The sequence below is a fragment of the Rhea americana genome, unplaced genomic scaffold, assembly GCF_003343005.1.
Source record: "Rhea americana isolate MKP2758 unplaced genomic scaffold, rheAme1 scaffold_43, whole genome shotgun sequence".
Classification (NCBI taxonomy): Eukaryota; Metazoa; Chordata; class Aves; order Rheiformes; family Rheidae; genus Rhea; species Rhea americana.
Genome location: NW_028186568.1, coordinates 677,005 through 693,190, shown reverse-complemented (window position 1 = coordinate 693,190; position 16,186 = coordinate 677,005). Strand labels below are relative to the sequence as shown.

The 16,186-nt window shown below is 35.7% G+C and overlaps 1 protein-coding gene across 6 annotated transcripts in view; it reads right to left on the bottom strand.

Annotated features, from left to right (window-relative positions):
• Positions 1-16,186, bottom strand: part of LYST (lysosomal trafficking regulator) — an 84,575-nt gene that overhangs the window by 35,301 nt on the left and 33,088 nt on the right. For all 6 annotated transcript variants that reach the window (XM_085315441.1, XM_085315443.1, XM_085315442.1 and 3 more), the window contains exons 12-22: positions 15,194-15,617; positions 14,002-14,146; positions 13,115-13,288; positions 11,232-11,392; positions 10,006-10,196; positions 8,189-8,434; positions 6,626-6,799; positions 5,891-6,040; positions 5,082-5,219; positions 2,769-2,967; positions 788-919 (exon numbers count right to left, since the gene is read on the bottom strand). In XM_085315441.1, the coding sequence (XP_085171567.1) occupies positions 788-919; positions 2,769-2,967; positions 5,082-5,219; positions 5,891-6,040; positions 6,626-6,799; positions 8,189-8,434; positions 10,006-10,196; positions 11,232-11,392; positions 13,115-13,288; positions 14,002-14,146; positions 15,194-15,617 (2,134 nt within the window). The remainder of the gene's footprint in view (positions 1-787; positions 920-2,768; positions 2,968-5,081; positions 5,220-5,890; positions 6,041-6,625; positions 6,800-8,188; positions 8,435-10,005; positions 10,197-11,231; positions 11,393-13,114; positions 13,289-14,001; positions 14,147-15,193; positions 15,618-16,186) is intronic.

The window sequence follows — 16,186 nt, the reverse complement described above, 5'->3', positions numbered from 1 at the left end:
AGTAGCTGGGATGAGCTGTATTTAGTCACTAACTAAATAAAAAAGCTGCATTTAGTCACTACTACTTTTTTGATAAACTATGACATACTTTGCATTCATAGCAGAGGAATTAAAAACTGATTAAAACAGTTATCTTTAGACCTCAAATGGATTAGCATGCCATATGAGACTGTCAAGGAAGTTGCTCACTTGTAATTTATATAACCACTGGTACATAAATTATTTATTTTTCTATGTATTTTCTCTGATGTAGGAAGGGTATATCTGCAATATAAATAAATACTAGTATTTTAAATGAACATTTAAGTGAATTGTGTTTAAATGAATATTAACAATTATGCTCTAATTAAAAAAAAAAAAAAAGCATCAGCTTAATGGTTTTTGGATAGACAAAATAGTTGCTCACAGCTTGCTTTCAACTTTTCCCTGGTTAAGGCATTCTTATACTTCTCTAGCAAGTCTGGTTAATAAATGAGATTGTTCTCAGCTATCTGGGCCGCTCCACTATCTGAGCCTACTGCTTAGGAATTCAATCAAGTCGACCATGTATCCAAATCAGTGCACTGCCCTGTGAAGTCAAGTAACTGGGATTCATCAATATGGCAGTTTGAATTGAATGTGCTCTCTCTACTCTTCATTGCGAAATTCAGACAATTCTCCTTATTCTGCTGAACAGACAACAAGCTCCAACAGGGGGTTAGTAAGAAATATTGGTGAGAAAGTGACTCTAAGGCATGCTAGTCAAAGGACTGTCTTAATTCCTTATGTTTTCCCAGCACTGTTTTACCTTCCAGTGGTGAAGCCGTAAATCCAGTTGGAGTTGTAATCACAAATGCAGAACTGTCTATTGACTTCCCACCACTGCTGGAATTTCTCAAGTACATAAGTGATTCAACTTTCTCCTGAAAAATTTTACCATCTGGAAATGAAAGATAAGGGAAGAATAATTACTTAGAAGCTTTGGAAGTTTGTATTCTTGATATATTAAGAATGATGACAACCAAGTTACATTTTAAGTTGATCACCAGAAGCTGATGAGAAATGCTCAGCTCAATGCTCTGAGAAAAAGCACTTGAACAACGTTTTCCCTTTAGTGATACACCTTCAAAATTTACTTCAGAACACTGGAACTATTGAGCTGTTCAAGAGAGTGTATTTAAAGATGGCCCCTCCTGGCACACCTCTAGTAACAACTTTGACTTCTTGCAATGTCAGAGGGTTGCCCGGTTCCCAAACAGGTTAATCTAATACAGCTTAAAGTATAAAAAGTGGGCTCTACTTTTACATCTACTACTATTAGAGCACACACGTCGACAAAAATTGTACTGCCTTTGAACAGAGATCAGTTACTAAAACTGGTGGTAACTACGTGAAGGGAGAAAATATTTTGAACTTGGCACAAATTCTTAATGTTTATAAAGACTATGGCCAAGGATGTACAAGGCTAATACTAAGCATGAACTAGATATCTACCAGTTTCTCATTTATTAAAAGACTGATAAAGTCACCTACTAGCTTAAAAAAAAAAGTCTGCCAAAGCATTCCCCTGGTACAAATATACGAAAGACAACAGTTGTCCTAGCTTTAGAAAAGTGGTGATGCAACCCTCACAGCACTCGGTTCTTTCCGTAACTTGTACACAATGCAGCGATGGTGCCTGACAATTGCACTTTAGAGTGTCCCTGACCATTTGCTAAAAGGGCTCCTTGGGCCTTTTATTCAATTCAGTAAAAAACAGAAAGGCATAGAAGGAGACAGAATCACACATACACATTTCTGAAGAAGCTTCATTTACAGGTAAGAAAGTCATTTCTCTCCCCACAAGGTTTGTTTGTGCATTGAGACATTAAACAATCAGCAACAATGAAATTGAAATGGCAGAAATACTTCCTAACTTGGATTTAGATCTGGTAACACAGCTAAGCTGCTACTTGCATTGATTTACATTTATAGTTTAGAGAGAAAACTCTGGGAACATTAGAGAGGTCTTTCCTGGTGCGACAGTGTTCCGTGAGTTCCCATCCACATAAATTTTATGTAACAGACCATCTACCAATTTCTCCAGATTTAATCTAAACAGGCGTTCTACTTTTAAGTCTTCAGGTATAGCAGAAATAATGGAAGATCATGTGAGGTACATTAATAACTTTGCCAAATTAATTTGATTTACAATTCATGTCTGCACAACAGATTTTTTTTTCACTTAAAACCTTACCAGACTGCTGAGTACACACAATGGAACACCTCAATTAAACTTTAATTTCACTAGAACCACAATTACCTAAATAGAGAGGATGTCATCAGCATTGGAAAAGATATGCAAAACCTTGAATGCCTGCCATTGATATATTACACTCTTGAGCCTAAACTTCTGATGCTTCAGAACCAACTGTATCTAGGCGTTCCCAAATTCGTACATATTCAAAAGATACTGTATCCATACACACTCTTAATGTTACACATTCCATTTAACAGCATCAGGCTTTCTAAAGACAGAGACAATCACCAGAGAGATTATCTATAGTGGCAGACAGAAGAAAGCTTACCTAACAAGCCAAGCAAAATAATCTAAGAGAAACCTTCTAATACTGTAAACAACTTAAAGTTCCAAAAGTTCAGTAATTCTTTACATAAAATTACTATGTAGTAGTATCCAAAGAAGATATTCATAGAAGAGTTACTTATAAATAAGGGATATTTTTTAGATTTTAGTTTAGGAGTAGACTTGCATCTTATTGTCTATTTCTACTTAAGACTGATGTATCTACCTATGTGCAGGGAAAAGTAGAAGTTGGTAGGATTGTGACAAACATATGTATTAGTGGGAGGGTGAACTGCTAAGAGGAAATTGAAGATCAGTGTCAGCAGCTCCAGGTCAGGGGGAGATCCAAGTACTTCTTCAATTATTTTCACAAATGACCTACAAACCTCCCGAGGCAGGGATGCAAGATGCCCTTCTTTATGTTCCTAGAAAGGAAGAGCAGGACAACTGTAAGTTACTTGTATTCTTATTCGGTTGTAAATTTGTCTTTTCTTCTTAATTATCATGCTATAATAGAAAAACAGACAAGTAATAAAATCTGTATTCTTTAATTTAAAATAAGTTACTGTATCTATTAAACATTACCTCAATCTAGCACTCTCAAAATTCATACACAAAGAAAATATTGCAAGCTCATTTTTAGAAAAGCCTGTCTCCTGCATGCTATACTACTTTGATTTGAAACACTGGAGCCTTAAAATATGAGTCACTATTGAAATAGTTGTTCTCTGTCATTATATATTTATCAAAAAATTAGGATAGTTTATCATACTGAAGTTTCAAATACATTAAGAATTTTCTAGACAGTGCCATACTGGGACTCCTATATTCCCACTACAACTACTATTTTTATTAAAATAAACATTTGAGATTGTATCATTAGTGACATCTATAACTTCTATTTGATCAATTCTTATGTAGTTCAAGGGTGGATATTTGAAAAGTTATCGAACTCAGCAATGATACTCAAAACAAGTCTTAAACTTTTGGGAAGCCTTGCTTTAATGGGAGCATGGTGACTAACTCGTTTCTGACTTCTAATTTTTCGGTGCCTAAGCATTTTAACTCAGGCTTACGTATGAAAACACTAACTGAAATTAATTTTTAAGTGAGGTTTTCCAAGAGGATATTTTATGCAGTTTTAGCTTCTCATTCTCCAGTAAATTCCATAGTCTGTTGGCCAATTTGAGTAGTATCTCCATAAGCATTTATATCAGTGTTTGCGTTCACGTGCATAAGACAGGGAGAAGTGTTACGTAATATTCTCTGTCTTGTCATTTGCATTAATGTACATTTTAAGCAAGTAACAATACCATTAACAAGCTGTAGAAATGAGGAATATTCCATAAAAATTAAGAAATTTGAAGTTTACAGCAATAAAGATGATTAAAAGACATTTACAAAAAAAATCATTAAGGAGAAAAGCAGTAAGTGGATTTCATTGGTTTGTGATTGAGACGCTCAGGGATAAGTAGTAATACAAAGGAGAACACACAGTGCAGGAAAAAGACAAAAACCACACAAAAAACTTCCCAAACAAGCATGCACTATGAACAAGAAACTAATTCAAAATCATGTGCCCAAGAAGTGGCTATCAAAAGGTTTAAGCTTTTCTTCAAAGTCTTTTTGAGAACAGCTATTCATGGTACAGAGGAAGCTACTATGGCCGCACCATCGAGAGGGATGCTCAGTCTTTGACTCCTGCAATCCAACTGCACTGTTAGCTCTGTAGTGAGATACACAACAGATAATTACTGCTACTTGCACGGTTTCTTCTGCTAGTGGCGTAACGAGACAGGTGAGCCTTCCTCTGTTAGTAGTCTATAACTAGACTGTACAGTCTACTACAACAGGGGACTTTGTCCTGTAGTGCTGTGACCCTTTTCGCCACAAGTGTGAAGACAGTTCAAGAAATTATAACTATTATTTCAATSTATTTAACTTCATTTTTTTTAAAAAAACAGCGCATGAATACACACATAAAATTCATTAAAAACTCTGCATAAGTTTCAATTTTGGTCATCATTACTTAGGGACCTGCTTCAAAAATATACGAGCATAGCTTGTGTTTGCGTTTTCTTGGAAGTCACGCAAATTAGATCATCCCTAAAGCATAAAACTATTGCTTTCCGAGCGTCAGAAAGACAGGCAGCACAAAACTCTTACAATCTGTGCTTCTCCGTAACAAAGACTTGAAGGTAAAACAAGTGAGACACCTCAGGCCTGTAAAGGTTCACAATTTATTTCTACTCCTACTTACACGTGGTTTGTACAGGTACCCTTGTATCTGTGCTTTCAAATAGAACCAGATAGTTAAAATCTCTCGTCTCTTCTGTTCATCAGAAAAAAAATACCATTGCTCACTCACTACCACACAGCAACAATGCCTGAAGTGGATGAAAAGCAGCTGGAAGCACAGAGGACAAGCCTGGGTATAGTTTACAGAAGTAGATTTTTCAATAGCGTTCAGTTTCATTTTTTTTTTCAAGTTAAACTGAGTATTTGACAAGCACAAAATAAGATTTCAGACAAAAAGTACCTGCAGAACTTGACAAGTTAATAGGAAGTGATGTACCACTTGAGCCTTCAACAGCTGTTTAATGTTAAACATCTGTTGGTGATGGTTAGCTCTGATAAGGATTTCTAGAGCTGCTAACAGAGTTTCCCAAACACCTTCCTGAAAAACAAAACAAAAACCCCAAACAAAATCATGTGTTCAAAGTTACATTTTTGAGTCTATACTGAGAAGTTCTAACAGATTATGAAGATAACCATATGAAAGTAGTTTCATACCAAAATGTGCATCAGGTCATAATTAGAAGTCCTCAAGAGTCATGCTCATTAAAGGCACAAAATTAAAGTGATTTAGTGATTAAAGTAACAAAAACAAAAACACCCCACCATTACTTCTTGCCTGTACTGAGTTTTGTATACTCTGTTTTACTAACACCAGATAGTAGTTTTTGACAATTTTGTAAGTGGAGGAGGAAGCAGGTGGTTTTCCTCAGACTCAATAGGTTTCTCTTAAGAATTAATCCAACTTAAGTCACTGACATACTTTGAACATTTACTGCAGAAATAAATACAGAAAGGTAACCTGAAGCACTGACAACTGGGAGCTTGATATTTGTACCAAATAGAAATATCYCTTGAAAATCTACCAGATATTTCTACCATTTCTATTCAAAGAAAAAATAAGGACCATTACTTTTGGACTATTTTAGTAGCTACTGAAAAATAATTGGAGAAATTCATTTCAAACTCCATAATACTTTGTAATTATTTTACTTAATTTGGCTTTTAGCCAAGGAAAAAATAAAATCTCTTTCCAAAAAAGAAAGTAATTACCTTTGCTTTAGACCATATTTTCCAGTCAAGAAGGAGTTTTTCTAACAACTCAACATCCTGAATTACTGCAGTAGAATCTGTGTCAAGCATGAATTGCCCATTCTCATTTATATAGAGAATCTCATCACTGCAGCATCCTTCAAGGAGAGTCTTAAAGAAGAAAAAAAGATTAATTTTGAAGGTTGYAAGCAAGAAACAGAATAGATGATCTCTCAGATTTATGAAAAAGTTCCTTAAATGGACATCAGCCTTTTGGATAGGGAAATCACATAGTCTACATGGCCAACTTTGAAAATAGAGTTTAGTAAAACCTGGAGGCGTTTTCGAAGCTTCATAAGGCAAGTATACAGAATTTTTAAAAATGAAGKTGTTAAGAGTCAAGATGGCACTGAAAACCTTAAGTCATGACTTTGCATGTAAAAAGCTTCATTACTTGAAGACTACAGCCACACCTCCTAACAAGCTCTGAAACACAGAAAGCTCAGCTTTCRTTTTGTTAGAAAAAGGGCATCCATAGGAATTCTGCCCAACAGAAGACACCAGTCAGTCTCAGGGAGTACTGCAGTTTTCTTCTATATTTACAGTAAAATATTCCTGATGGGTGTTTTTATGAAGTAGAAAGGGTTATTCCCCATTACAGGTAAACTCTCTAGAGCAGTTATTGTCAAGACATTTCAAATAACCAGCAGTTATACAGACTGTCAGCAATCTGTATACAGACAAATAGTATTGTACCTTCAGCATGCAAAATCCAACAATGCATTTTGACTTGATCAACACTCGATGAACCATGGAATAGCCATTACAGTTTTYCATCTCCTGTATTCTCTGTTGATTGTATTTTGTTAAAGATAGTATAAGTTGAAGTGCTAAAGCTTGAGTGTCTTCACAGCTGCTAATCTCTACAACCTGAAGAAAAAAAAGTTTAATAAATCAGTTTAAATGAGAAACATTTAGAAAACAAAAACCTTAATGCTTTGTTTAAGTCTTAAATCATATCTTCTGGATTATATTTGTTTTAAAGATTTTTCTGATTATGTACATAACTTGCATTTTTGCATTGCACACATGCACACACATTCAGATATTACCTAAAATGACAGAATTCSCACTGTGGTAAATTATGCTCTGCTAAGCAAGTAAGAGTCTCATAACAAGAATCTCTTTTTAAGAACAATTTGTTCCATATAAAATTTAAGAAAAAAATGACAAATTTTTTCTTAGTACAGTAAGGAATCAGTTCTTATTGGTTCCATTGCTGTGCATCAGTTAACTCTGTTGCACTTAYACACATTCATATATAATGTCATCTAACAGATCTGAAACTGTTTGCTAGATTTACCGATGTAAGTGCAGGATACAGCAGAGGCTGTAACATGTGGTTAGTAGGTACTTGTACAGTATGATGTACTTTGAACAAGGATTTTTTTCCCTCAGATTGCATTATCAGGAAATATCAAATTACAGCAAGCAGCGTCTTCATAACCAAAAGCCTGAAGACCTGTCTAGTCTAATGAGCATTGCTTACCCCACATACACTTTTAGAGTACTAGCAGTGTCACACAGGCATACAAAACAAGTAAGTTTCAGGCCTTCATTAGTATCTTGCAGGAACTTTAATACTTAAGAGATTCTTAAGCACAGATATTGACCTTTCCACATACAGGTCACAGCAGAGAAATAATTAAGGCTCATAGCCTATTTTTGAAATTAGAACTTTTATTGGACAGAATAAGCCTTTGAACATGGCTGGACAGCTTTCKCTCATAAAAACTTATTTTTAAGTAATAGTCAAAAGCATTGAATGCTGCAAAAGTAGTTTTACATTTCTTCATACTTACACTATAAATATCCCATTTTTAAAATGTTAAGTTTTTAAAGTGTTAAAAAGGTACAATGAATTGGGCGTTAATATTAATCAGCATGCCACTAATCTAACACTTAGATTTCAAGATTAGAGACCAAAATTTGAATTCTACAACACTTTAAAARTAAGCAAACTGTTGCCCTTGAGAAGCCCCCCTCTCTCAGAACGCAACATCACCTCTTACACACTAGCAATGTTATAAACAAACTGCACAACAGAACTACAACTGTTGAAAGTTTCCTATTTAAGATAACATATACCATGCAGCCTTTGTGTTACGCCACAGAAAACTTTTCTACAGAGTTTCAGAGAAAGAAAAATCTCAGACTTGTTAACAAGAGTAAGATAGCTATAACAGGGGTTTGGCTACCCAAAACCAAAGGAAAAAAATCTTACAGAGCAGAGCACACAACTCCCCCATGCCTCCTTACCCTAGCAAAGAGAAAAACAAATGCACCAGTTCCTCCAATTTCATGTAGTATGCCCTGAAGGGTTTTATATTCAACGGGTTGAAGTATTTTCAGGTGATGAGAATCCAACACACCACTCTGAACTTCTTTTGAACTGAAAGGTCGCTGAGAAGGTACAGTTTTCACTTGACTTTTCAATCGAATAACAGGTTCATATATAGTGTATTGACTAGGACAGCACGTGGTATAAACAACAGCAAGGCTTTCCTGAAACAAGAGAAGTTTATAAGCCAGATTTGAAGAAAGTTGAACTGATTATTTAATACGAGAGGGAAAAAAAACACACCTGACAGCAAGTAGTAGTAAATTTGGCAGTTCATTTCTACTTTACCCTCATTCTGCTCAAAGTTCTCTATAGATGTGTATGCACTAAAGTAACAGGATTCCCAAATTTTAGCACCGCTACTTGATAGCTATTACCAGAGACAGATAAGAAAACACTAAAAACCCAAGGATTTTCTCATCTCCTGAAGAAGCATCAGCACTATTTCATATAAAAACTGAACTATCTGACCAAGTTAGAAGAAAAGACTACGCAGAAGTACTGGGCAAAATTTCTTTCCCTTTCTAAAAGTGGGCAGACATTTTAGYGTCCAAAACAGACATTTTGAAAAATAGCAGCTCTCTTCTAAATCTTTAACTGTAAACTTGTTCTTCAATCAGCTATGCTGTGAGAGAATCTCAATAGAAGATTGCATCACTAAAACTTCTGTAGTTTTAAGTATGAAAAGACTTAGCTCAAAACAAAACTCCTATGAAAGGCAACTGACTCATTTTTACAGAAGGTGTAGAAYGATCACAATCTCTTGCAGATGAAAGCACTCTAAATAACAGTTCAGTCACTTTTATTTTCTATGCAGGAGATCAGTTCACTTCTGAGTAGTTCTATTTTCTAGTTACTTGGAGTTTTGTGAAATAAAGCAGGCACAAAAGTTGCACGATGCTAATTTATTAGGCTTTTTGCCTAGTTCACTTACCCCTTCTTAACCCATTCAGAATTTAGTGCCCATGTTTACAAGGACTGCATCCAGACAGAACGAGCTTTTGCCTACAGCTATGTTTAACAAGATCAGAAAAACCCCTCTAGTGGAGACAGTTCATACAGCAGAAGCTACCAGTGAATCAAGACAACAGCCCAAATATAATTGGCTCTTTTGATAAAGTAACTTTATTCTTTTTTCTAGTATAATTAACTATATTTATATCTATGTCTGCAAAGCTATGAGTCACAGGAGAAGAGAAGACAAGACCTCTCAGCTGGAAAACTACTTTTCAAACTCAGTGCAAATCTACATCGTCTCAAAACCCCAGAAGAATTGGGATTCCACTTTATTTCTTGCTTCCTGTTAGAGTACACTAAGTACCATCCCCCACACCACCATCYATCTGATTTTAATGTTTAGAAGGTTAACGAGGCTAAGCTATCCCTTTCTACCTTTATGCTAATGAAGAGACTAGGCAACTTCTCATTTTATAATAGGTGCTTAACACACCCCTGGAGATGCCTGCTTCTATGATACAGAAGCACTACAGCATTGTAAAAGTTAGGACATCTAAAAGTTGTCACAATTCAGACTAGAGAAAGATAAATTCTACACAGGCTGTCTGTTTCAACCCCATTTAAATAAATGGAAAGAACARCAGTGATTTTTACTAAGGATTGAATTTGTCCCTGCTTGCTTTGAAAAAGTGAAGCACTGAAGGGACAGCAAGAAACRTGTTCCTAATCTCTTGATCATTTCTAAGATAGAGAGAACCATTTTTAAATTGAAACTTACAACTAAAGGTCCAACATCCACTTCCTTTTTGGTCATGAAGAGCTCCTTAATTTGTTCACATTGTAGAATATCTTTACTTATGTACTTAGAGCAATTGGTCAATGTTTTGCCATATTTACAAGGCATTACAGATGTGAAGTCTGGTCCGCAGGCATATAAATAGAATGCTTCCTCTGGTCCAATCTTTGCACCTAAAAAATCCGGAAAAAAGAAGTCTTTATAGTCTCAGTATACAGTAAAACAAAACTCAGACATTGGGTAGTAGTCTGCATCAGAGACTTTACAAGGAAGATAACTGGCTAGTTTTGTAGGACCTGCTTATCAGAAACTAGTATGGTCTGATGCTTAACTACTGCAGATCAGTGACTTCTGATACATCTCACAGACCAGATCAATTCAGTGGCAAGGGTAGCTGAAATTMGGTCAGGAAGATGATGTGGACAAACTGAAAACCAGTGTGTCTGAATCAATTATTTTTTCTGTAATTTAAAAGAATCTATCCAAGCATTCTCAGTTTTCAAGGCATAACAAGATTACAGATAATACTCTAGTCCATAGAGAGTTGGATAGYGTAACTCAGAAGGATACAACAATGGTAAAAGTTCATTTACCTTTGGAGGGAATGGTAAATCTGATTTACCAAGGGAAAGAAAAGAAAAAACTACACAGAAAACAGAAGACCAAAATGGACCTCCTTCCCCTTTTCAGACAGGGAAGCGAGCACTTCCCAGGTCATCTGTWTGAGATTGTTTCTTCAACAGAAGCATCTCTTAGTTGATTAGATTCAGCTTAGACATTCAGCTGTTCTGTTGTTAAAAAACTGTCCACATGTCTAAACATAATTAGTTTGTAGCTTTAGTTGAACAGCCACATGCTTCCAGAAAGACCCAGATCTATGATGTGTGGATGCACAACAGTACAGAAGTAAATCCAGGGCTCTCTAGAGGAATCTTCTGTAGACACATGGCAGGCAGTACAGATTCCAGTTCCAGCAAGTGGAACTTACCTTTCCCATGAAGGGCTCATCTGCAGCATGCATTTATATTCRTACTCTCCCAGATATATTACACCGCTAAAGAATGTATTGTTGCTTTTACTGTAGTAAGTTGGTGTTTTTATGTCAACTTATAAAACCATAAAAACAAAGCTTTAATGGAGGGGAGGAGGGAGATCAAATGAAGGTYTATGCAATTTTAAAAAGAAAAAAACAGTAAGTATACAAGTACCATTAAAGAGAAGCAGATTTCCAAGATCCCATCTACCCGACAATCGAAGCAAGTCTTCTTGAGAGGATGTACAATGGCCAATCATACAGAAGGTTTTGTTACTGTCAGAGGATAAACTGGTTTTCCTTGGTAGTGTATAATCTAAATTAATTTCACATTTCCTAAAAACAGATAAAGCATGTATAAATATTGAGGACTGATCAAAATTGCTACCCCAGGTATTCAGCTTAGACTTATAACATTTTAAAAATTTAGTTACCAAAATCAAATTAGTAAAGCTATTATCAACTTCTAGAAGACTTAGTACTCAGTTATGTTAATGTAACTTATGTGTGTGAGTATATAAATACTACCTAAAATAGGAGAAAGAGGGATGGAGTCACAACTGGGCTTGCCATGCAGTCAATTTTCTAGAAAGGAGTTTCCTTCCCTCTTCCTCCTTGAYCTCAATGAAGAAATACACACACGCACACACGCAGAGTGATGTTATGCAATTCTAAAAAAATACATCATGATTTGTCAAGGATTTCTACTGTTCCTAAAGAAACAGAGGCCTCTGACCATGCCACTGCAAAGACTGTAGCTTACAACATACGCTGAAAAAATACTGTGTCCAGAATTTTCTGATGCAGAGGAACCTTTTCAGAGCTTATGCATACCCTCTGTGCTGTACAGCCATGGGAAATAAGCATGATGCTCTCAGGAAGCATCCCATAAACACAATGTGTGTTTACATGGACAGCWATGAATGTCATTTGAAGTTTCCTGGAGGAGTCTAATCCTGAATACATTAGTAAATTGGGCACTCCATAYGTAGAGTGACCTCATTAACTGCATATGTGCAGAGCACAGTATTTTCAGTTTTTCCAGTGTCTCCATATTTGGGCTTTATTGCACATCTGTATGCACAGACTGAACARAGGGGAATCAAGTTCTTTAAAAATTAACTACATGGTTTCTAGAACAGATCAAAACATGTATTATACAACTTGATTCCTAGGTTATTTGCACAACTTTAATCAAGAAAAATGATGTGCTTTTTCTCAGATACAGCTTTATTACAATGATTCCTGAAATGACTTGTTTACTAACCAGAGTTAAAATTTCTTTAGAATCTAAGAAAGCAAAGAGTAAAGAACTATGGAGCACCTAGGTGTTCTAGAATATAGCACTTTGTACTCCAAGTATTAAGTAGGTGACTAAAGTTTTCATAGTTTAGACTTTAGGAACAGAAGAAAAACTGRTAATTTTCCTTTTTCAAACAATGAGTATTTCTTGCAAGCCCAGACTCAGACCTAGCATCAAGTACTTTAGTTAGYGGCATGGTCCTTAAGCCTTCAGTGGAAAAAGTATTTTCTGCTGCCAATTCAGATCTTAGATTGGCAGGTATATTWTTCAGAACTTCTTCCTTGCTTATTTCTCTCAACTACACAGAAAATCCAGGGAAACCGTTTTTTAAGGGGACAAAATGATTGTTTTCTCACCACCTCTTATTCATTTCTCTTTTCAACAACATTGCCCACACCTGAACTATAACTCCTTAATTCTGATTATTAACTTAACCAAAAAGATCATGCCCTCTGCTAACTTCATGGTATAGGTTTTTTTTGGATTCGATTCTCTAAATCCTGCAGTACTTTCCTCAGCTGCTTATTCCTGATCAGGAATCTTTGGTTCAAACACTGCCCAGTGCAGATCTCAATGTTTTTATTCAAAGAAATCACAACAATTCTGGACATAACGGGTATCGTGCTAGGAATTTCCCTTCCTCCCCCCAAAAAATACTTTAGCCTGCATGAAAGTAGCATAARTGTTTTCTTACTAATTTACATCATCTTAGAAAAAAGACAGAAAGGTCTAGTTGCGACTGATGTATACTTTACCTCTGACCAGAAACCCACAGCAATAGCTTTCCATGGATATTTTTCTTGCCCTCTGGCTGCTGCAGATACGTTATTGCCAAATGCTGCCACTTGCCCACAAGGAAAACATTCTCTGGAGATTCAGTCTGTGCCAGCAGACCAGCTTTCATCTCATCGTTTGGATCCATGCACATACTACAAAAATAACAGAGGAAGAACAAGTATTTATTTGTTTTCAAATCTGCATTTTTAAAACCAAAATCTGCATTCTTTTGGCCTCACAGTAGTTTAAGTTATACTGCTCAACTTTCACAATTTTTTTTTTTAGTAATAACTCTGTATTTAGAAGCTAAAATATAAGCCAGGGAAATCTTCAGATTATGGCTTCAACTTAGTTATTTAACCTGTCTGCATGAGTCTACTTACATTTTAAATAAGGATAATATCATCTCTATTTTACAGAAAAGTTCAGTTTATTGAAAAATGCAGATGTCCTGTGAAATAGTTTTCCAATATTGCAGCTTCAGACCCATTTTGAGGATCCGTTATTTRTGGGATTTAATCTTACAAACACCTTTTAAGAGATGATTCCCATTTACATTTATTGGGTCACCTTCATTAAACCTTAATTGCTATCTTACATTGCATTTCATTTGACTGATCTTGCATTTTACTTTGGGTATTTATTATATACCTATATGAAACATCCAACACCAGAGGCTGACCTTTTAAGCAAATAACCTAGATTTGTAAGCAATAAACTTGGTAACATCATTGATGTTAAAGTGTCAYTAGTGTCCAGGATAGCTCTCCTGCAGAAATTGCATTCTCAGCTAACTGCTATTAGAGGTTAGATAAAACAACATACACGCAAAAGTAGTCTTGTAAACTTGATTAATGCACAGTACCGAAATATGAAAGCTCCAGTGTTCAAATCTGCCCAGATTTGTATCATCAGTGCTTTGGAGCCCAATGAAATTATATGAATGCAGCCATCTTCAACAAGTTTATCTCCCAAGCTTRGGCATTCCATTCCTATAGACTTGGTTTCTTCTAGAAAAAGAAGCRTTTACATGCAATTACAGTACAATACAACAAATACACACCCTACCAGCTCTCAAGTACAAAAAGAAATAGCTCAGGTACCGAAGAGAGTTGTTTTGAAAGGGAGCTTACTAGTATGTACAGCCCTTTTTACAGATTTAGGTCTGCTTGATATACTGGAACAGAGGTGTTCAATATTACATTGCATTTTGCATGTTTTTGTTTGTAGTCACGTAAACYCACTAAGCTTTAATACATTGTCTAATTTAAAGATAACATATGACATGCTGAAAGTATGTTCTTTGTTCTAACTCTTAGTTCTTTACAGTTCCTTAGATTGGTCTTTACAAAGCAAAAGTAGAGGCTTTCTAATGAAAGCAGTGCTAGTAAGTTCCAAAAAGACCAAGCAAAACAAAAAGAGAAAAAAAAAAAAATCCAATTTTTATTTTTTACTGTACTTTGAGTAAAAGCATAGCAGAAATTATTTTAGGCGTTATGGTTAGAATTGAGAGCAATTTTTTTCCTAGAAATTACTGTCCAGGGGATTGTGCTCAGAAGAATTTGGGAGCAGGTAAGTCTTCATAAAAGCTGACTCTATTAATTCAGAGCCTTGAAATYTTGTGAATTCTTCCAATTCTTTTGAAAACAAAAACATAAAAATCACTTGCTTCATGAATACAGGAGAAACCATATACATTTGAGAGTAGTAGTATTCTCCCAAGACCTTTCAGCTGCTGCATAGAATATTTTCATCCGCATAACATGAAATGGCATAAAGACATTTTACTAAGGTTAAATTTAATCAGACACTAAGTTTCTAAGCTAACAAGAACAATCAAGCTCAAGAACTAAAGCTGACAGTGTTTTATACATATATTTTTACATGCATCTAACAGGACTCAAAGAACAATCCAAAAGGCTCAGTCACTCCTGTTTAGTATTTGTGATTTAGAAGAATAAGCTGCAACCTCTTGTGTATGACAAATCCACTAGTAACTCTTATAATCAGAACCCCAAATGATAACTAAATAGAAACAAGTAGTATTAAGCCTTYACCTGTACTGTCAAAGCTGTTCTCTCTTACATTCAACAGCTTGCGTCTTTTCTTGACCTTCTTCCCCTTTTCTGTTGAATTTTCTGCTTCATGAAGACACTCCAGATGAAACCACAGTGAGACACTGAAGCCCTCAGACATGTGTGGCCAACAGTTTTGTCCAACTAAAGGCAGGTGAATTGGGGCTACGTACCAAGAAGAAAGCAGCTGGTGAGTCAAATTTTCACCATCTGCCTCTTTCTTACTCTGTGAGAATTTTGCTCTTTTTGACAGCCCAGCAGTCTTGCTGTTGGGCGTACTAGCAGATTTTTGTGAAGCGCTGCTACTTAAATGTGTGCCATGTAGCAAAGGAAAGGTAAAGTACTGTAATGGATTCATATACATATTAGTTTCTACAATCTTCAATACACCCTTAAGCAGTATCTCCTAGAAGAAAAAGAGATAAATAAATACAAATCAAACTGTTTGCACACAGACTTCAGTTATTTTTGAATTTTCTTCCATTGTTTTTTTCCTACAGTGTTCTATATAAACCAGTGGATAGGTATTTCAGCAGTAGGTCCCTCACAAGCAGCAGATTCCAGCATTATACAAATTGACTTAAGACAGCTTACAAAGTACTTCCTGCTGAAAATGCAGCATCCATTCCAAAGATATTGAGATGCTTTATAACCTTATGGGAATAGCTTTCTAAGTTTTACAGTATTACAGTATTACAGCATTCAYTGTCAACCATCATCATAGTAGTGTCAGTCTCCTCACAATTCTAGAGTTTTCTTGGGCTGAAGAAAAAAGTCACCAGGGCTCGCTCTTCAGTAAGACACTTCAAACTTTTTCTCTCTCCCATTTCCTTTTCATCTCTTGAAAAGGAACTATTCCAAGAATGAACTTTAGTTGCATGGGTCAGTTATGACGCTGCTGTTCTAATATGCTTATTTCCAAAATGCGTTGAATCTAAAAGATTGTGTGCTTCACTRTTTTTAAGTCTGAATCTT